Consider the following 20,627-nt stretch of genomic DNA (forward strand, 5'->3'; position numbering starts at 1 on the left):
ATCGGCTGTTTTGTTTAAGTAATCCTTATTTTACTAATGGCCCCAAAGTGCAAGACTAGTGATGCTGGTAATTTAGATATGCCAAAAAGAAGGCGTGAATTGCTTCCTTTAAGTGAAAATGTATAAGCGTACCTTGGAGATATTGAGGGTTTGAATCCATACCACAAGAATGAAGCGAACTTTGCAATAAAGTGAAAAACACAATTTTTTTGGTTTCCCAGTGCATATAAAGGTTATGTTTACACTATACTGTAGTCTATTAAGTGTGCAATAGCACTATGTCTAAAAAGACCAATGTACATACCTTAATTAAAAATACTTTATTGCTGCCCTGGCCAGTGTGACTCAGTTGGTTGGAGTGTTGTCTGATGAACTGAATGTCATGGGTTCAATTCCTGGTCAGGGCATATACCTAGGCTTTGGGTTCAATCTCCAGTCTGGGAGTGTGTGGGAGGCAACTGATCGATGTATCTCTCTCACATCGATGTTTCTCTCTCTCTCTCTCTCTCTCTCTCTCTCTCTCTCTCTCTCTCTTTCTCTCTTTCCCTCCCTCCCTCCCTCCCTCCCTCCCTCCCTCCCTCCCTCCTTCTTCAATATTCTAATAAAAATTAAAAAATACTTTATTGCTAAAAATGCTATCCATAATATGAAAATGTCAAACCAATAGATTTGTTTGACAAAGGGTTGCCACAAACATTCAATTTGTAAAACAAAAAAGCAATATCTGTGAAGCACAATAAAACGAGGTGTGCCTGTTTAGGAGAGAACATAGTATATATACGACTCAGAACTATCTGAGGTTTCAGGTATCCACTAGGGGTCTTGGAACATATCCCCCATGGATAAGGGGAACAACTGTACCTGCGCCTGGAGGGGCTCAGCTGGGCTCCAAATGGGTAGCTGGAAGCATGTGGGCACCAGATGCCCAGAAGTAGAGTCTCAGCTAGCAGCTGGGGCCTGGATTTTATTAGCTATTAGCTCATATCCGGGGAGCTAGCTGGGATCTGCCCAAAGGTCTGTTGAGACGAGTTACCCCTATGGGGGTGAAGGCAGAGGATGCCCACACAGTGGGATTTTAAGCTGGGGGCCCAGGCTCTGGCTAGTTTATTATCCAGAGTGTCTCTCCAGTGACACCCCCAACCTCCTCAGCTGCTCATTTCCTGAAACTCACTTCCCCTCACCTCTACCAACCCTGATCTCACACATACAGGGACTCATCACCAACATCCCAATGGCTCCAAGCAGCCCAGGGCAGAGAGGATCCCCCACTCCCTCAGTTTTCATTTTGCTCTTCACTTTGCAGCCACTGCCACCTATGAGTGGTGGTAATATCTCCATGGGAACTCTGGCAGTTGAACCATCTCATGGCCCTGGACTTTTGCTCCTACCTCTGGAGAGGCCCCTGAGGGGTGGGCAAAGGAAGAGAAAGGCAGTTAGGCTCCCTGTCATGTAGGAGGTGCTGGTGCCTGTCCTCTCTTTGTCCCAGCTCATCTGCTTTTGGGCAGGTCTGAGTGTCATTTGGTCATCTGTTAAGCACACGCTGATTATATTGCACTCTGGCTCAGTGATATCCATCTAAGGGACTATTAGGATTTGGGTCAGGGCTGGGAGGGGTTGTCCTGCTCCTCCTCACAATGGGAAGGGTGTATAGGTCTCAGCCAAGAGGGTCAGTCAGATGCAGACTCCCTTCCCCCTGGGCAGGCTGTCAGTGGCTGGCTGACAGCTCCCTTTGGAGCCTACCTCCTCTTTTCTATGTCACTTTATCCCACACAGACCCTCTCACAGGGCCCCCACATCCAATACCCAACCTGGGGACCTTTCTGAAAGATTCCTAAGCAGGATCCCCCATCTTGCTGGGGCTGCCCCCATTCCCGAAGGAGATGGAAATAGAGTAACAGCAACCTCAGGAGCAGATTCCTATTCTAGGTAAAGGGCTTTCATCCTTGATGAACAGAAGAAGTAGGAATTACTTATCCATTTTAGAGAGGAGAAAACTGAGGCTCAGAAAGGCCAAGTCACTTGCCCAAGGTCATGCATCCAGTGGTAGGGCTGTAATTAAATTCTAGACTCTCTAATACTGTGTTCTTTACCATTATGTTCCTGCCTCCTTCATCCCCCAGCCTGTAGAGGTTCCCAGAGCTAAGGACTCACAGTGGGGAGAGGTTGGGCCTGAGTCAGAATTGAGAGTGGAAAGGGAGCTCAAAGCACCCAAAAGGGTGATTTGTTCCTTTCCTGACCACTGTGGGAAGTGTGTGTGTGTGTGTGTGTGTGTGTGTGTGTGTGTGTGTGTGCCTGAGGCCTGCCTGCTGACTGGCCTAAAGCTGCAGGAGTGCGGGGCTGGTCCCAGCCAATGTGCATGAGGGAAGGGGGCAGGGAGGGGTTGGTGTCATGGGAATCAGCATCCAGGGCCCACTGATATTTATAGTTGGCCCTCCTGAAATGTGGGTGGGGGAGGAGTTGCTCTTAGGTGGGAACGGAAGTTGATCTCCTCTTCCCAGCCCCCTCTATGTCCCCAGAGAGCAGGCTGTCTCAGGCCAGAGGCCTTGTTCTGGTGGTGGAGCTGGGGCTGTGTGTCCTGAGTTGGGGGACTTCCCCCAGGACTTCTGTCTCAGGGGCTAGACACTCTCCTTGCTAGGCTCTAAGCCAGGCTGCTGAGCAACACGGTATGTGTGCGTGCCCATGCTCCCACTGGGTGCAATGATGGAGGTCATGGACCTGGGGCAGAGGCCAGATGAAGATAGGGGAAGAAAGGCTTGTGAGCTCATAGAGATGCAAGGTGGGGGCCAAGAGGAGGGCAGACCAGGCTGTGGGCCTCAGCAATCAATGGTTAGAAAGGCTCCCAGAGGTGGTGATGTTGGAACTGGGCCTTGAAGGATGGGGAGAAAAAGGGAAGAGCAGTTGTAGGGAACCGGCTGGGCAAAGGTGGAAGGGTATTAGGGGTTATGGGTTACTATCTGCTGTCCTAGTTCATCAGTTAGGCTGTGGGACACAGGATCACTTTGAATGTGGAGGCTGGTATTTGAGGCGGGGACAGGCAGGTGGCACCATGAGGCTCTTGCTTATCTGGATGCTTAGGAATGTCCCATTTGGCTCTAGGAGGGTTACGAATGGGACGCTGGGGCATGAGAGGCCAGGCCCCCAGGCCTGGTTGGGAGGAAGTTGGGACTGTGTTCTGCTCCCTGCCTTTGGGTCTCCAGACTGTGTCCACCTGGGGGAGGACAACTTCCAGGGGTCCTTTGTAACAATCGTGATTTGGATTCTCTGAAAGCCAGGAAGTTCTTCCTTGTATCTGGTCTGGATCTCCTATGCTCTCAATATGTTTTAACTCAAAGCAATTTATTAGTTTTCAAGTTTTTTAAAGCCACAGAATACTTTATCAAAAATAAAACCTCAATTTATAAATGTTTAATCCATGAAACTGCTAGGCATGGATTAGGGTGGGGCATGTGTCCTATATTTCTAGATATGGGGATGTAAAGCCCTGGAGCACCTGGGCACAGTCTGGAAACCCCTGGTTGACTCAGTGGTCTCTATGCCCCTTTGTGGGTCCAGTCCTGTGCTCAGCAAGAAGTGGAGACCCCTGAGAAAAGCAAATAGGCGGTCTGCTCTCAGGGAGCTACTGGTCTTGTGGGCAAAGCCACATCTAGACCAGGGTATAAGGGCAAAGAGCAGAGAGGCCCAGACCCTGCCCAGCTAAGGACTTGCTGTGTGACTCTGAGAAAATAGTTGCCCCTCTCTGGGTTCTGGTTTCCTTGTGAACCATGGGGGTCTGGCCTGAGATCAGCAGTCTCTGCAGTAAGGTCTGGGAGGGGAGGCAGTCTTGCTGACCCACCATGACAGTTAAGCCATGAGAGAGACACACACTGAAACAGTTTAGCATGAGCAGTGGAAGGAGGCCTGGCAGAGCCAGCTCCTTCAAAGGCTGGAAGCGGACAGGGCATGGGCAGGAGTTGAGTGGGAGGAAGGAATGGTCAACAGGATAAGCACTGTCCAGAACATGGGTGAGCCATGCCACCAAGCCATCTTGCCGGCAGCCCCAGAGCCACTCTCCTACATCGGAGACAAATGTGATTTCCTTTGCCATTCCAGCTGTTGGGGGAGGAGTGCAGAGCTTTCTTGAAGAGGATTTGCTTATGCTATGAGAAAGTGGAGAGGATCTGGAGAGGTGGGGTGTTAGAGGGACATGGAGGGATGGGAACAAAGATCTGGGGGCCCCAGGGAGCTGTCTCTCCCTTGATGACCTGTCTCTCTTCCCTGCTGGGGGGCCCTGGTGGTGGCTGTCCACCTGGTTTTATATGGGAGAGCCAGCGGTTGTTGGGGTGAGTGAGAACACCATGGCCTGTGTGCCCAGAGTGACCTGAGGCCAGTCCCTCCTGTTCTTTGAGCCTCATTTCTTCATCTGTAAAACATGGATGTCCTTGACTTGCAGGGCTGTGAGGCTTCATGGCAATATGATTAGCCTTCCCACAGGGTATCTCTGGAGGTAGAACCCCTATTATAACACAGCTCCATTCTCTGCCCTGTTTGGAGTTATGGACTCTCCTGAGAAGCAGGAAGAACTAGGATTTCCTACCCCAGAGAAAATCCTAGTACAAAATTGTTCATACCAATTCAGTTAATTAAAAGATGACTCCTACACATTCAGTAACAATGAATACAGTACTTCTGAAACACAACCTACATTTGCCCCTGGAGAAAGAGTCCTAACTCTAGAAGACTCTACAGAACTAGACATATGCTGGGGCAGGGGGCATGTTGGAAGGAAAAGGGGAGCTGGATGGGACCGGGAACTGGGGGACAGGCAGTGGAGGAGCAGAGGGAGCAGGCAGTGAGCAGGCTTAAGTCCTGGACCCAAAGGACCCTTTGTTCATTTGCTCCTGGCACCAAATAGGAGCCACAGATCAGCATAGCATCCCTGGTTCCATCTTGTCCTCACCTCCTTCCCCCTCAGGCATACCCAGCCCAGGTTTGTGAAATATGGGGCTTGTATTCCCAGATAGGGAGGCAGCAGCCATCCTGGGCTACTGGCAGCAGCTACCCACCCAGGTCTGTGAGGGCAGCTGGCTGTGTGCCGGGTTGTCTGTACTCATGTGCGAGCCCACATCTGTGTGCACCAATGAGTGTGTATGTCAGGGTTATTTCCAACTCCCCCTCCCCTGCCTGCCCCCTCCTGGGCAGCATGCCCAGTTCCCAGACTGAGCCTATACACTTCCTCTGAGAACTCTCCACATGCCCCACTTCCTCCTAGCCATCGCCAATGGCCTGGCCCACCTGGCCTGGCCCCCTTCTGGGCCCCCTAGGCAGCTGTACTGAAAGGCCCTTCTTATCCTGCCCAGGCAGGCAGGCAGACAAACATTGGGAGGGGACTCAGTTATACTTGGTTCTGAAACAGTTTTTCTAGAGTCTGGGTGGTCTGGGCTGAAGGCCCTAGCCCAGGGGTGGGCAAACTTTTTGATTCGAGGGCCACAATGGGTTCTTAAACTGGACCGGAGGGCCGGAACAAAAGCAGGGATGGAGTGTTTGTGTGAACTAATATAAATTCAAAGTAAACATCATTACATAAAAGGGTACAGTCTTTTTTTTTAGTTTTATTCATTTCAAACGGGCCGGATCCGGCTCGCGGGCCATAGTTTGCCCATGGCTGCCCTAGCCTCCGCCCTGCCCTGAGGCTCAGGCTAGTATGTGCATGGCTCAGAGACTGTTCCCCCCAGACCATCCAGGGAGTCTGCCCTGGTTGAGTTCCTTGCACCTGGTCCCCCCATGCTCTCTAAGACAGACCCATTAGTTCAGAGCCCCCATCAAGTTTACACAGGAGCCCTCCCTGCCAGGTGCTCTTGCCTGAGTTCCACTTCAACCCCTCACCTACCTTTCAAAGGCAGCTACACCCGTTCTATGCTCACTCTGACCTCCAATTCTGTCATCTCCACATCAGCTCAAACCCAGTCTTCCCCAATGTTTGTTACTCTGCTGAGGGCCTCCCGCAGTGCTCTGAAGGAGTTGGATACCACACTTACTTCTTCAGAGCAGGACTGGAGGCTCTTCCCTGGCAGCTGGGCTTCTCCGTGGGACTTAGGGCACTTTGCTTCCTCCCTGGGGCCTCAGTTTCCCTGTCTGTACAATTGGAAGGCTGGACCAGATGGTTTCCAAGGGTGCTCAACTCTCAGGCCCCATGACCTAGATGCCCAATGTGCCTCACTCTTGTACCTTGAGGGCCTTTGGGGCCAGGGGTGTCTAGGGGTGGTAGGAGTGACGTCCTCCTCAGGCAGGGGCTGTCCCTACTGCAGAGACCAGGAAAGGGAGTTAACTAGGTGTGGTGACAGAGATGGGTTTTTGGAGAGGAACTCTGCCTGGGAGGGGGAGAGGATACCAGGTCACCCAACCCCTACCCAATTCCAAATCCTTCCTAAAGGCAGGGTTTGGCTTAATGTTATAAAGCCCCAATTGGCATCATGTCATCTCCTCTCTAAAACCTTTGTTGGCTCCTCAGCAGGGCATAGGCAGTGGGCTGCATTTTGCCATTTAAAGTTTCTGGGCTCCAGTGCAATTGCTTTTCCTAGCTCTTGCTCAAAATGTGTCTTTCAGCCAGGCTGCTGGCCTTTCTATCTCAACATCCTTCTGCTCATACCACCTCAGGGCCATTGTTCATGGACCCCCTTCCTGGAGTGTGACCTTTCACACCCTCCAAGCCTTGGCTCATGGATCATCCTCTGCCTGGCCCCAGCTGCCTCTGGGTTTCTTTTCTCCATACCCTTTATCAGGATCTTTGCAGACATGACAGGAATTGCTGTTTGAGTTCTAATCTGCTTTTCTAGCTCCTGAATGAAATCAAGTTCAGCTTATAAATTTCTGTGCACTCCTCACTGCCCAGTGTGGTACCTGCACATTGTCGATGCTGAGGAGGTTTTGAAAGAGGCTCTCAGTTGAAGCTAAGGAAGTGGTGGTGCTGGAACCTTTCCCTTGGCTGGAGGCTGTGGAGCTACATGAGTGAACCTCCCCAGTCACCTCAGATGCCCACATCCCATCTCTCTAGAGACCTGCCCATCACCCAGGCCCTGAGACCTTGGAGGATGGAGTCTCTGGCGCTGGGAGTAGCAAGCCTGGGGATCTGGCTCTGACTCACCCAGTATGTGTGGGGTTCTCCCCTGACTCATTTCCCTTTTAGTGGTCTGAGCCCATGGAGGGAGACTCAGGTCCTTACTCTGCTCAAAGTTGCTCTTGGGAATGGTCCCAAAAGTTGTAGGCTGAAGCACTGACTCATAATGGGTATAATGACTGATGGGTTCTGAGGCCACAATTCTTATGCTTTCACTAAAGGAAGAATGCTGCAGTGGTGGGATTTCTGGCATTGTGACTGAGAGGGGACACATCCTAGCACCCTTCAGAAGGCAAACTGTCATCCAGTCTCTGCTGGGGTCAGCCACCAATGCCTGGGACAGGGAGGTGTGTCAGGGGTTACCCAGAGCTGTCTGAGGGACAAGCCCCTGTTGGAGCACAGGATATGGAGAGGCACCAGACCTCCTCTAGGAGGCTGAAGAGTGGGTGGTCCTGTCTGTCACCAATCAAGACTTCTCAGTGAGGAGAGAGGAGAGAGAAAAAGACAGGAGGGGGATGAGGACAGGAGGAAGGTGGCGATGAAGAAGCCAGACAGAAAATGCATCTCTGGACAAGGGGAGTAGGAGCAGGAACTGAGCTGGGAGGCAGCTGGAGGAGACCAGAGGAGGCTGGAGGAGGTGGAGGCTGAGGTGCCTGTGCCCCATCCCCCCAGCATAGGGTGGGGCAGGGTAGCTCCCTCCCCATTTCTTGCTTTTCAGCACTCCCCATTCCTGGCCTGGGTGGCTGAGGCTGGGGTACTTTTCATCACTGGGTGTCCTTTGGGCACCGTGTGGTCACAGAAAGCCTACTGGGCTCAGGGAGCTCAGACAGCATTGAAGGGGCTCCACTGGGTATGGAGAGCAATCCTACATAGTGCCATGCCCTGGGCAATCCCTTTCTGGGGCCAAGCTCAGGAAACCAGAGCCCATATAACCCTGAGATGGAGAGCGTCTCTCCCGGGTGGAGTTCCCAGAGACCCCAGCCTGGGGTGGCAGGAGCACAGCCTCCTTGTTTCCTAGTCTGGAGGCCACTTCTGGGGCCCATCCCTTTTCTCTATCTAAGGAACCCTCCACAGCTCCTGCCAGTCTGGGTTGGGGTCTCAGGTCCCTCACTTACCTGCAGATGCTGGTTCTGCCAACATAGCCAAGGTCAAAGCCAAGGCCAGGGCAGGGGCTGGGATTCGGGGCTGAGGATCTGTGTGCATCGCAGCGGGCTGGCAGCCGGACTTAAGCGCCAAAGTCTCCAGTTGAGAGAACTCGGCTCTTCTGGTGTGGGCTGGGGCTCCCAGTGCACATAGTCTACTTAACTCTGGGGGCGGAGCAGCAGCCCAACCAGCACTCGGATTTCACCGGGCTCCCTGCCTGTCCCCACCCCCCCACGCCCCCATCCTCCGCTTCTCCCCCCCCAACAACCTTCTTAAAGGGCCCATGCTAGGCTACTCCTTCCTATGGAGGGGTGAGTGGACCCTTACAGCTCAGTCAGACCCAGACCCCACCCTGAATATTTGCAACTAAGTCCCAGAAGAGATTAGACCTATATGAGTTAGAGTGGCCCACTTACTTTTCTTCCTTTTGCCCTTGCAAGGATTGGAGGCAAGGTCTCACATTAGGGCTAGGAGGAAGGACCCCACCGCACATACTGCTTTTGGGCCTCTTTGCTTCTGAGGTCTCCTCAGGATTCCATTTGGGCAGAGAGGCATCACCCTAGGTTCTTCACCTGCTCTATGCCCACTGGTGTTGCAACCTTGACCTTCTCCTCTCTGCAGAGCCTCAGTTTTCTAGTATGTAGAGGAGAGATGTCCTACACTCACCCACAAGGCAGGAGGGGTTCTCAATTCCGTGGTATCATTTGCCTTAGAGTAGCCTTGCAAGGTGGGTAGAACCACCCCTTTCCCCATTTCATGGAATAGGAAATAGGCTGAGAGCAGGAAGTGGTTCTTTCAAGGACCCCAGGTGGAGATTAGGTCCCTGACCATTTGGTACCCAAATCCCAGGCCCCCTGACTCCTGAATTTGGTTGTTTCAACTTCCTGGGGCTGCCTCCTAGAAATCTGGCCCTGGATTTAGCTTCTACCTAACAGTTTCAGGCTGGAGCCTGGCTCCTTCCCAGGCAACAACCTCATCCTGTCCCAAACAGGAGTGGAAAAGGCTATATTATTGTAGATTTCCAGTACCTAGGCTCTGCCTGCTTTCTGCTGGTCCTGGCATCAGCATTGCCTGGCCTCAGTTTTTATGTCCAGCGAATGGTTGGACGTGTACCCCTGCAGTGCTCTCCCTTCTTGTATCAGAATTCCTCTATCACACCTGCCTGCTTAAGCCTACCCTCAACCCCAAGTACTCTCTCCCCAGCCTCTCCCCTTGACCAGTAACATTCTCACCATGTGTACAGCATTTCACAATTTGCAATAAAATTAAGCCCCATTTGAGATGAAGAAACTGAGGCTTAAAGAGTGAGTCTACACAGCTGCTAAGAGGTGGAACCAGGTCTTTTGATCCCAAGCCCAGCACTCCCACCACCAAGGCACAGTGTGATAGTGCCAGGTCTGTGAGGTGGTTGTGAGCACTGGTCTTGAACTCAGCCCTGATTTAAAATTTCAGATTTTTCACTTAACTGTCCAAACTTGAGCAAGTTGCTTTACCTTTCTGGGGCTCAGTTTCCTCATTCCTAAAATTGTATTTGTGAGGACTGAATGCTTTAATGTACTTCAAGTGTCTAGCCCAGTGCCTGGTATACAGCAAGTGTTCAACAAATACTTGTCCTTTCTCCTCTTTTTCTGTTGTCCTGCTGCACATCCGCGTTTCAGTTTGCATACAGCTTCATACTCTTCATCTCCCTTGAAGGAAAGCCCTTTGAAGGCTGAACTTTCCCCTTCAGAGGCAGCTGCGTATAGTAGACGCTCAATAAATGCATTGTGGGGTTGACTAGGAAGCCAGTTGCTGATGCTCTGTGGGAATTTTGGCAAACCTAAGAAGTCTCACCTAGGTCACCCTAGAAGGCCTGGGGTGAGGCTGTGCTCAGTTGGTCTTAGTGGCTTAGCTGATTCTACAACTTGCTCCTTTTCCCCCCTTCTCCCCTAGTTAGCAAGGCACTTGGTTCTTGTTAGGGGTTAATTTCTGGCCAAGTGTGGGCCTGGGGCAGGGGATGGCAGCTGCTGGGAAGACTGTGTTTGGAGGAATAGAGCTTTCATTTTAGGAATAATAAAAATAAAAGGTTGGAGAAGGGCTTTGCCTCTTTATGAATCACAAACTTGGGGGGAGATTTCCAGCCATCCCATCTTCTCATTCTTCCCTCTCTCCATGTTATGCCTGATTCCTACCCACACAGATTTACCCACCAGGAGTCCACTGTCTGTGGAGCCGCCCGTTGCAGTTCAAGATGGAGTCAGGATTAGCTGGAAGCCTCCCTTGCCTTGTCACTAGCTAGGGGGAGAAAAAGGCCTGGAAAAATAATGGCAACCCATGCTTGCTTCTCTGCTGGGCCTCCCAGCTTATAAAACATTCACCTGGTCTCTTGACGACCCTGAGAAGTGTGTGTGTCAGGCGACCATGCTTCCTTTTCACTGATGAGAAAACTGAGGCTATAATGGAAAAGTGATGCTGGGGCTCTGGCACATACAAGCCTGGCCTTTGCTCAGCCTGTAGCCCAGCATTTGAGCCCTGGACCAGTGCTGAGTGGCATCATGCAGAAAGTTGGGGCCCTGCATTGCTTTTGAACTGGTTCCTGACTACTTCCTACTATCTCAGAGCAAAAGTCTCTGGACTGGGCAATGCTTGCTGCCTGCTCCTCAATTGTCCTCTCTCAACCTCCTCAGCATGCCCCTGAGGCCCCGAAGCTCTGGCATCCTCAGGCCTTCTCCCTCTGCATTCTGACCTTTGCCATGACTTTCTCTGGCTTGGATTGGCCAGGTATCCTCAGTGACCATCTCTGACTGCTCCTGCTTCCCTGGCTGCATCTCAGCTTCCTCCAGGAAGCCCTTTCAGCCCTCCTTCCCATCATTCGCCTCCTTTTCCACAGACTCCCTGGAGAAGTGATGTCTCTGTATTCTCCTCATGCCTAGTTAGGTCAGGAAGTCTGAGTCAGGGTCTCACCTGTCCCCTTGACTGACTTTTCCCCAGCAAAGCACAGGACAGAACTCCCAGTTTGGGAAGAGGGAGACTCAGAACACATTCAAAGAATAAACAGGATGCCCACAGTCCAGAGGTGGAGAAGGATTCCAAATTTTCTGAAGCTACACTGACCTGTGGTACGTGCTGCCTCAGTTTCCTCAAGATATTTGCTTCTGGGAGAACAAACAAGAGAGCCCAGCATCACTCCATCCTTTCTCTGCAAGCAGAACTCAGCCAATCATGTTGGTCAGGCCCCCCTGGTCACGCTTACCCTTAGTGCTTCTGGGATTAAGAATGCCTGCTCTGGTAGTGGCTGTGGCCTGGTCCTGCCCTTAGCCATGGCCTGGCACTCTGAGTGACTCCATATTTTGTACCTTGAACACCTGGGCCCTACCTAAGGAACCTGTGACCAAAGCCAGCTTGCTAGTAAATGGTGAGTGCTTATGCCCTATATGGGATGGTACCTGAGCTGGGGTGTGCTTTCACTATCCAGGTCCTGCCCTCAGGGAATTGTCCTTCTGCCATGAAGAACACAGAACCCAGACCACTACTGTGCAAAGAGACACAGGTTTTTGTCCCTGATTCTGTGCCCCTGCAGTCTCATGGGCAGGAGCTCCACATCAGCAGGCCCCAGGCCTGGTCCTCTGACAGGGGCCTCTGCTAGGAGTGGTCTTGCTCCTGCTCTAGGCTGAAGGCATTGATGGAGCTCCTCCAAGTGTAGAGGCCAGGCACAGGAGGGGTGGGGCAGCTATTCCCAACAATTACAATATTCAGGAGCTGAAATATCATGTTTGCTGCCCCCAGCAGCCGTCTGTGGGCTGGAGGCCAGTGGCAGAGTTTTGCCCTGGCCAGGGACAGGGTCTGAGCCATGCCCCAAGCCCTTCTGGACAGACAGACTGGGGGTGGGAGGACCCTCTCAGAGCCTCTGTTCCCAGGAGCAGACACTCATCATGCATACCACATCGACAAAGGCTGTGGCTTCAGTGGCTGTGACCAGCTGGCCACAGCTGACTCCCTTGGGGTTGCACTATTTCTAAATAGTGGTTCATGTTGTTAACCCTGCTGTGCCCCACCAGTGGACACCCAGCTACCTACAGAGAAAGCCTTGGGAGGGGGAACAAACAGTCCCTGTTTGGATGGAAAATCTATGCACATACTTGCTCAGGCTCTAGCATAGGGCAGGCACATTTTGAGGATTGTGGAGGGCTTTCCCAAAAGGATGAGAAATACCTACTCAGGACTATGAATGAAGCTTCAGTGGATGTTAGGGGACATGGGTCTGAGATGGAAGCTGGGCAGGGCAGTGGAAAGAATGTGGAGTTAGGAGCCAGAAGTCTGATTCTGCCAAGCCTTTCTGTGTGGCCTCAGGTGAGTCACTTCACCTCTCTGGACCATTCCCCTAATCTGTAAATTGTACAACCACTGTAGCACTTGGATGATGCTCTCCAACAGAGGTGCTAGGGCTTCATAAACTGTGAAGGACAGTGCCTGGTGGTTATGTTGATGGAAAGTATTGATGGCAGGGTCCTGCTCTCTGCATGACTCCTGGGAGTCCCTTGAAAGAGAGGCAAGACTGACAACCAAGAGCCAGCTGGAGCCAGCTGGCAGGGCTTAGTTGTGTGGGACTTAGTGGGTATGCCACTCTACACAAGAACAGAGAGCTTGCATTTTGGCCCCATTGGCTAAGTGTTCTTGTGCAGTAAAATACCTGTGGTAGCCAGCCTCCAAGATGTCCCTCAGTGGTATTCTGGCACTCATGCCCTCGTGTAGTCAACTTCCACATTGAATAGGGCTGACCTGCATGATCAATAGGGCATTGCAGAAATGATGGAGAATGACTTCCAAGGCAAAATTATAAAAGACATGGAAGCTTCTGCTTTGCTCTCTTCTGATTGCTTGCTCTGGGGGAAGCCAGACACCATGGCCTGAGGATAGTTAAATAGCCTGTGGAGGACCCATGTGGAGAGGAACTGAGTCCTTTTCCAACAGACAGCATCAACTCACCATTCATGTGAGTGGCCATCTTGAAAATGGATATGCCAGCCCCATTCAGATGACTGCAGGCCCTACTTGTGACATTTTTTTTTTTTTTTATTGCTTAAAGTATTACAAAGGGTATTACATATGTGTCCATTTTATCCCCCCGCCCTAGACAGTCCCCTAGCCTCCCCTATCCCCCAATGTCTTATGTCCACTGGTTATGCTTCTATGCATGCATACAAGTCCTTTAGTTGATCTCTTACCCCCCTACCTCCTGCCCCGCAACCCTCCCCGGCCTTCCTGCTGCAGTTTGACAATCTGTTTGAGGCAGCTCTGCCTCTGTATCTATTATTGTTCAAAAGTTTATAATGGTCTCTATTATCCATGAATGAGTGAGATCATGTGGTATTTTTCCTTCATTGACTGGCTTATTTCACTTAGCATAATGCTCTCCAGTTCCATCCATGACGTTGCAAATGGTAAGAGTTCCTTCCTTTTTAGAGCAGCATAGTATTCCATCGTGTAGATGTACCACAGTTTTCTAATCCATTCATCTACTGATGGGCACTTAGGCTGTTTCCAGATCTTAGCTATGGTGAATTGTGCTGCTATGAACATAGGGGTGCATATATCCTTTCTGATTGGTGTTTCTGGTTTCTTGGGATATATTCCTAGAAGTGGGATCACAGGGTCAAATGGGAGTTCCATTTTCAGTTTTTTAAGGAAACTCCATACTGTCTTCCATAGTGGCTGCACCAGTCTGCATTCCCACCAGCAGTGCACAAGTGTTCCTTTTTCTCCACATCCTCTCCAGCACTTGTCGTTTGTTGATTTGTTGATGATAGCCAGTCTGACAGGTGTGAGATGGTACCTCATTGTTGTTTTGATTTGCATCTCTCGGATGATTAGTGACTTTGAGCATGTTTTCATATGTCTCTTGGCTTTCTGAATGTCCTCTTTTGAAAGGTGTCTATTTAGGTCCTTTGCCCATTTTTTGATTGGATTGTTTATCTTCCTTTTGTTAAGTTGTATGAGTTCCCTATAAATTTTGGAGATTAGGCCCTTATCGGATATGACATTGGCAAATATGTTTTCCCACACAGTGGGTTTTCTCGTTGTTTTGTTGATGGTTTCTTTTGCTGTGCAGAAGCTTTTTATTTTGATGTAGTCCCATTTGTTCATTTTCTCTTTAGTTTCAAGTGCCCTAGGAGCTGTATCAGTGAAGAAATTGCTTCGGCATATGTCTGAGATTTTGTTGCCTTTGGATTCTTCTAGAATTTTTATAGTTTCCTGTCGTACATTTAAGTCCTTTATCCATTTTGAGTTTATTTTTGTGTATGGTGTAAGTTGGTGGTCTAGTTTCATTTTCTTGCATATATCTGTCCAATTTTCCCAACACCATTTATTGAAGAGACTATCGTGACTCCATTGTATGTTCTTGCCTCCTTTGTCAAATATTAATTGAGCATATTGGTTCGGGCCGATTTCTGGGCTCTCTATTCTATTCCATTGATCTATATGCCTATTCTTGTGCCAGTACCAGGCAGTTTTGAGAACAGTGGCTTTGTAATACATCTTGATATCTGGTATTGAGATCCCACCTACTTTGGTCTTTTTCAGGATTGCTGCAGCTATTCGAGGTCTTTTTTTATTCCAGATGAATTTTTGGAGAGTTCGTTCTAGATCTCTGAAGTATGCCGTTGGTATTTTAATGGGAAGTGCGTTGAATTTATAGATTGCTTTGGGTAGTATGGACATTTTAATGATGTTGATTCTACCAATCCATGAACACGGTATGTTCTTCCATCTGTTTATGTCTTCCTCTATATCTTTTTTCAACGTCCTGTAGTTTTCTGAGTAGAGGTCTTTTACCTCTTTAGTTAAGTTTATTCCTAGGTAGCTTAATTTTTTTGGTGCGATGGTAAACGGGATTGTTTTTATAATCTCTCTTTCTGAAAGTTCACTATTGGTGTATAGAAATGCCTCGGATTTCTTGGGGTTAATTTTGTATCCTGCTACATTGCCAAATTCATGTATTAAGTCCAGTAGCTTTTTGATGGAGTCTCTAGGGTTTTGTATGTATAATATCATGTCGTCTGCAAATAAGGACAGTTTTACTTCCTCTTTTCCAATTTGGATGCCTTTTATTTCTTCTTCTTGCCGAATTGCAATGGCTAACACTTCCAGTACTATGTTGAACAGGAGTGGTGAGAGGGGGCATCCCTGTCTTGTTCCTGTTCTTAGGGGAAATGGTGTTAGTTTTTGTCCATTGAGTATGATGTTGGCTGTGGGCCTGTCATATATGGCTTTTATTATGTTGAGGTATGATCCTTCTACTCCCACCTTGCTGAGAGCTTTTATCAAAAATGGGTGTTGAATTTTGTCAAATGCTTTTTCTGCATCAATTGATATGACCATGTGGTTTTTTTCTTTCAATTTGTTTATGTGATGTATCACGTGTATTGATTTGCGGATATTGTACCATCCTTGCATCCCTGGGTTAAATCCTACTTGGTCATGGTGTATGATCTTTCTGATGTACTGCTGGATCCGATTTGCTAAGATTTTGTTGAGGATTTTGGCATCTATGTTCATGAGGGATATTGGCCTGTAATTCTCTTTCATTGTGTTGTCTTTACCTGGTTTTGGTATTAGGGTGATGCTGGCTTCATAGAATGAGCTTGGAAGTGTTCCTTCCTCTTGAATTTTTTGTAGTAGTCTGAGGAGAATAGGTTTTAGTTCTTCCTTGAATGTTTGGTAAAACTCCCCTGTGAAGCCGTCTGGTCCTGGGCTTTTGTTTGCTGGAAGCTTTTTGATGACTGCTTCAATTTCTTCCATAGTTATTGGCCTGTTGAGATTTTTAGATTCTTCCTGATTGAGTTTTGGAATGTTGTATTTTTCTAGGAATTTGTCCATTTCCTCCAGGTTGTCTAGTTTGTTGGAGTAGAGCTGTCCATAGTATTTTTTAACAATCATTTGTATTTCTGTGGGGTCTGTTGTTATTTCGCCTCTATCGTTTCTGATTTTGTTTATTTGGGTCCTCTCTCTTTGCTTCTTGGTGAGTCTGGCTAGAGGTTTGTCAATCTTGTTTATCCTTTCAAAGAACCAGCTCTTAGTTTCATTGATTTTCTGTATTGTTTTTTTGGTCTCTATGTCATTTATTTCTGCTCTAATCTTTATTATCTCCTTCCTTCTGCTCACTCTGGGGTTTTCTTGTTGCTCTCTTTCTAATTCTTTGAGTTGTAGAGTTAGATGATTTACTACCATTTTTTCTTGTTTGTTGAGATAGGCCTGTAGAGCTATAAACTTCCCTCTCAGGACTGCTTTCATTGTGTCCCATAGGTTTTGGATTGTTGTGTTTTCATTGTCATTAGTTTCCAGGATGTTTTGAATTTCTTCTTTGATTTCATTGGTAACCCAATCAATATTTAATAGCATGCTATTCAGCTTCCAGGTGTTTGAGTATTTTGGGTTGTTTTTATTGTAGTTTATTTCTAATATTATGCCATCGTGGTCTGCGAAGACGCTTTTTATGATTTCAATTTTCTTGAATTTGGGGATACTTTGCTTGTGACCCAATATATGGTCTATTTTTGAATATGTCCTATGAGCATTTGAGTAGAATGTATATTCCCTGGCTTTCGGGTGAAGTGTTCTGAAGATGTCTATTAAGTCCATCTGATCTAGTGAGTCATTTAGGATTGCTATATCTTTGCTGATTATTTGTCTAGAGGACTTATCCAGTGCTGTCAGTGGTGTATTAAAGTCCCCTACTATGATTGTATTGTTGTCGATGTCTCCTTTGATATCTTCCAGGAGTTTTTTTTATGAATTTGGGTGCTCCTGCATTGGGTGCATATATGTTTACCAGGATTATATCTTCTTGTTGTATTGATCCCTTTAGTATTATGAAGTGGCCTTCCTTATCTCTTGTTATGGCCTTCACTTTGAGGTCTATTTTGTCCGATATAAGTATTGCTACCCCAGCTTTCTTTTCCTTTCCATTTGCCTGAAAGATATTTTTCCATCCTTTCACTTTCAGTCTGTGTGAGTCCCTTCTAATGAGGTGGGTTTCTTGTAGACAGCAGATGTATGGGTCATGTTTTTTTATCCATTCAGCCACTCGATGTCTTTTGTTTGGAGCATTTAGTCCGTTTACGTTTAAAGTTATTATTGAAAGGTACTTGTTTGTAGGCATTTCTGTTTTTGTGTGGCTGTTTTCTTTCTGAGCTTTTTATTTCTTATTTTTATACCAGTCCCTTTAGCATTCCTTGCATTGCTGGCTTGGTGGTGATAAACTCCCTTAGCCTTTTTTTGTCTGTGAAGCTTCTTATTTCCCCTTCAAGTTTGAATGATAGCCTTGCTGGATAGAGTATTCTTGGATTCAGTCCTTTGCTTTGCACCACTTTGTAAATTTCTGTCCATTCTTTTCTGGCCTGATGTGTTTCTGTTGAGAAATCATTTGACAATCTAATGGGAGATCCCTTGTATGTAACTTTCCGTCTCTCTCTTGCAGCCTGTAAGATTCTCTCTTTGTCCTGAACATTTGCCATGGTAATTATGATGTGTCTTGGTGTGGGTCTTTTTGGGTTCACCTTGTTTGGGACTCTCTGGGCTTGTGTGACTTTTTTCTTCCCCACCTCAGGGAAGTTTTCTGATATTATTTCTTCTAATAGGTTTTCTAATCCTTTTTCATCCTTCTGTTGTTCTGGTACCCCTATTATTCGTATGTTGTTTTGCTTCATGTTGTCCCAAAGCTCCCTTAGGCTCTCCTCCTCTCTTTTCATTTTTTTCTCCAATTGCAGTACATTTTGGGCGTGTTTTGCTTCCTTGTCTTCTAAATCACTAATTCGGTCCTCCGCTTCTCCTAGTCTACTGTTGATACTTTCAATGGAGTTTTTCATTGCAGCTATATCACTCTTCATATCTTCTTGGGTCTTACTTAAGTTGTTGATTTTTTCATCTGTTTCTTCTAGCTTCTTCCATATGTTATTGATTTTTTCATCTGTTTCTTCTTGCTTCTTGCTGAGGTTGTCGATTTTTTCCTCCATCCGGTTTATGCACTCTAGGACCCTTATTCTGAATTCTTTTTCTGTCATGTTGCATGCCTCTGTATTACTTAGCTGCTTTTCTGGAGAGTCCTCCTTCTCTTTCCTTTGGGGGTTTCTTTGTCTACCCATGTTTGATCTCACTGACATATCTAGACGTTGAGTCGTTCAGTGGCTGCTCCCTTGGTGGCAGTGACTCCTTGGTCTGCGGTTCCTCTTCGGGCGGTTGCGGTAGCAGCTGCTCTTCAGTTGGCAGCAACTCCTCTGGTGGGTGCTGTTCACAGCTGTGGTGGCTCTTCTGGCTGGTGGGGCGAGGTTTCACGTACAGCTGCTGTTCCTCAGCAGAGGGTGTGGTGCTCAGGAGGTTGCTGTTGCTTGGATCTGCTGGGTTCAGTCATGTTTTCAGTCCGGCTGGTCTCCACACCTTGCCCTCCAAGCCGCTCTCCTGTAAAATGGCGACATTTTTTTTTTTTTTAAAATTAAATCTTTATTGTTCAGATTATTACAGTTGTTCCTCTTCCCACCCCCGCCATAGCTCCCCTCCACCTTTTTCCCATCCCACCCTCCGTACTCACCCCCCCACCCCCACACTGTCCTCATACATAGGTGCACGATTTTTGTTCAGTCTCTTCCTGCATCCCCCACACCCTTTGCTCCCCCAAGAATAGTCAGTCCACTCCCTTTCTATGCCCCTGATACTATTATAATCACCAGTTTATTCTGTTCATCAGATTATTTATTCACTTGATTTTTAGATTTACTTGTTGATAGATGTGTATTTGTTGTTCATAGTTTGTATCTTTACCATTTTCTTTTTCTTCCTCTTCTTAAAGGATACCTTTCAGCATTTCATATAATACTGGTTTAGTGGTGATGAACTCCTTTAGCTTTTTCTTATCTGTGAAGCTCTTTATCTGACCTTCAATTCTGAATGATAGCTTTGCTGGATAAAGTAATCTTGGTTGTAGGTTCTTGGCATTCATCACTTTGAATATTTCTTGCCACTCCCTTCTGGCCTGCAAAGTTTCTGTTGAGAAATCGGCTGACAGTCGTATGGGTACTCCCTTGTAGGTCACTGACTATCTTTCTCTTTCTGCTTTTAAGATTCTCTCTTTGTCTTTTGCTCTTGGCATTTTAATTATGATGTGTCTTGGTGTGGCCCTCTTTGGATTCCTTTTGTTTGGGGTTCTCCATGCTTCTTGGACCTGTAAGTCCATTTCTTTCACCAGTTGGGGGAAGTTTTCTGTCATTATTTCTTCGAATAGGTTTTCAATATCTTGCTCTCTCTCTTCTTCTGGCACCTCTATAATTCGGATGTTGGTACACTTGTAGCTGTCCCAGAGGCTCCTTACACTAACTTCATCTTTTTGGATTCTTTTTTCATTTTTCTTTTCCAGTTGGGTGTTTTTTGCTTCTTCGTATTTCAAATCTTTGACTTGATTCTTGAGATCCTGTAGTCTGCTGTTGGAAGTCTGTATAATATTCTTTATTTAAGTCAGTGTATGATTAATTTCTAGTTGGTCCTTTATCACAACCTCGAGGGTCTCATTAGGTTTCTTGAGGGTCTCATTAAGTTTGTTGGCAGTTTCTAGAAAATTCTTGAAAAACCTTAAAAGTGTGGTTTTGAACTCTATATCCAGTAGTTTGCTTTCCTCCATTTCTGTCATTTTTGTCCTGTTTCTTTGTCTCCACATTTTTTTTATGATTTGCTGTGTCGATAGAGTGGCTTTCTGTACTAGGTGTCCTCTAGGGCCCAGTGGCTCAGCCTCCCCAATTACCTGAGGTAGACACTCCCTTGTGGGCTTTGTGCATAGTCTTGTTGTAGTTAAGCCTTGATTGTTGTAGGTAATACTGGGAGGGATTGACCTCCAGGCCAATTGGCTGTGAGAATCAGCTGTGTCTGCAGTGGGAGAACTTCTGTGCTGGAGACACCCCTCCGGGGCAAGACTTGCTTCAATGGGGCTTTGGTGCTCACTGAGTCTGCCCCCTGAGTGTGTCCTTTATGAATCCGAGGAGCTGCAATCTGGATGGTCCCACTCTGACCACAGGGCACACTGGCTCCTGGATCTCTAAGGAGGTGCTAATCTAGCCTCTGCCTGAGGCTATCCAGCAGGAGCCAGCTGTGACACAATGCAAGTTGCCCTGGGGCCTTGGGCCAGCTGCAGTTTGTTAGGTAATTATTAGATTGCAAAGGGCCATGCCTTTCATATGTAAAAGCCTCTATGGCTTGGGCAGGGCGGGGTCCCAAGGGATCAACAGGGCGGAGTGAGCAGTTATGGCTGCTCTCAGTCCTGCCCTCAGAGGCCCTGCTTCTCAGTGTCCTGGCAATTGCTGCAAGCACCCCTGAGAGAAAGCTGCCCTCGAGCTCCGACCAATGCCAGACAGTCCAGTTTCTCCCGTAT

General features: G+C 47.8%; 1 protein-coding gene across 1 annotated transcript in view; it reads right to left on the reverse strand.

Moving 5' to 3' along the window:
* Window positions 1–8,347, reverse strand: part of CSPG4 (chondroitin sulfate proteoglycan 4) — a 36,078-nt gene extending 27,731 nt beyond the window's left edge. The window contains exon 1 of the mRNA XM_036349697.1: window positions 8,209–8,347. Coding sequence (XP_036205590.1) covers window positions 8,209–8,296 — 88 coding nt within the window. The 5' untranslated portion in view covers window positions 8,297–8,347. The remainder of the gene's footprint in view (window positions 1–8,208) is intronic.
* Window positions 8,348–20,627: the final 12,280 nt, after the last annotated feature.

This window comes from Myotis myotis, unplaced genomic scaffold, assembly GCF_014108235.1.
Source record: "Myotis myotis isolate mMyoMyo1 unplaced genomic scaffold, mMyoMyo1.p scaffold_m19_p_1, whole genome shotgun sequence".
NCBI classification, from domain to species: domain Eukaryota; kingdom Metazoa; phylum Chordata; class Mammalia; order Chiroptera; family Vespertilionidae; genus Myotis; species Myotis myotis.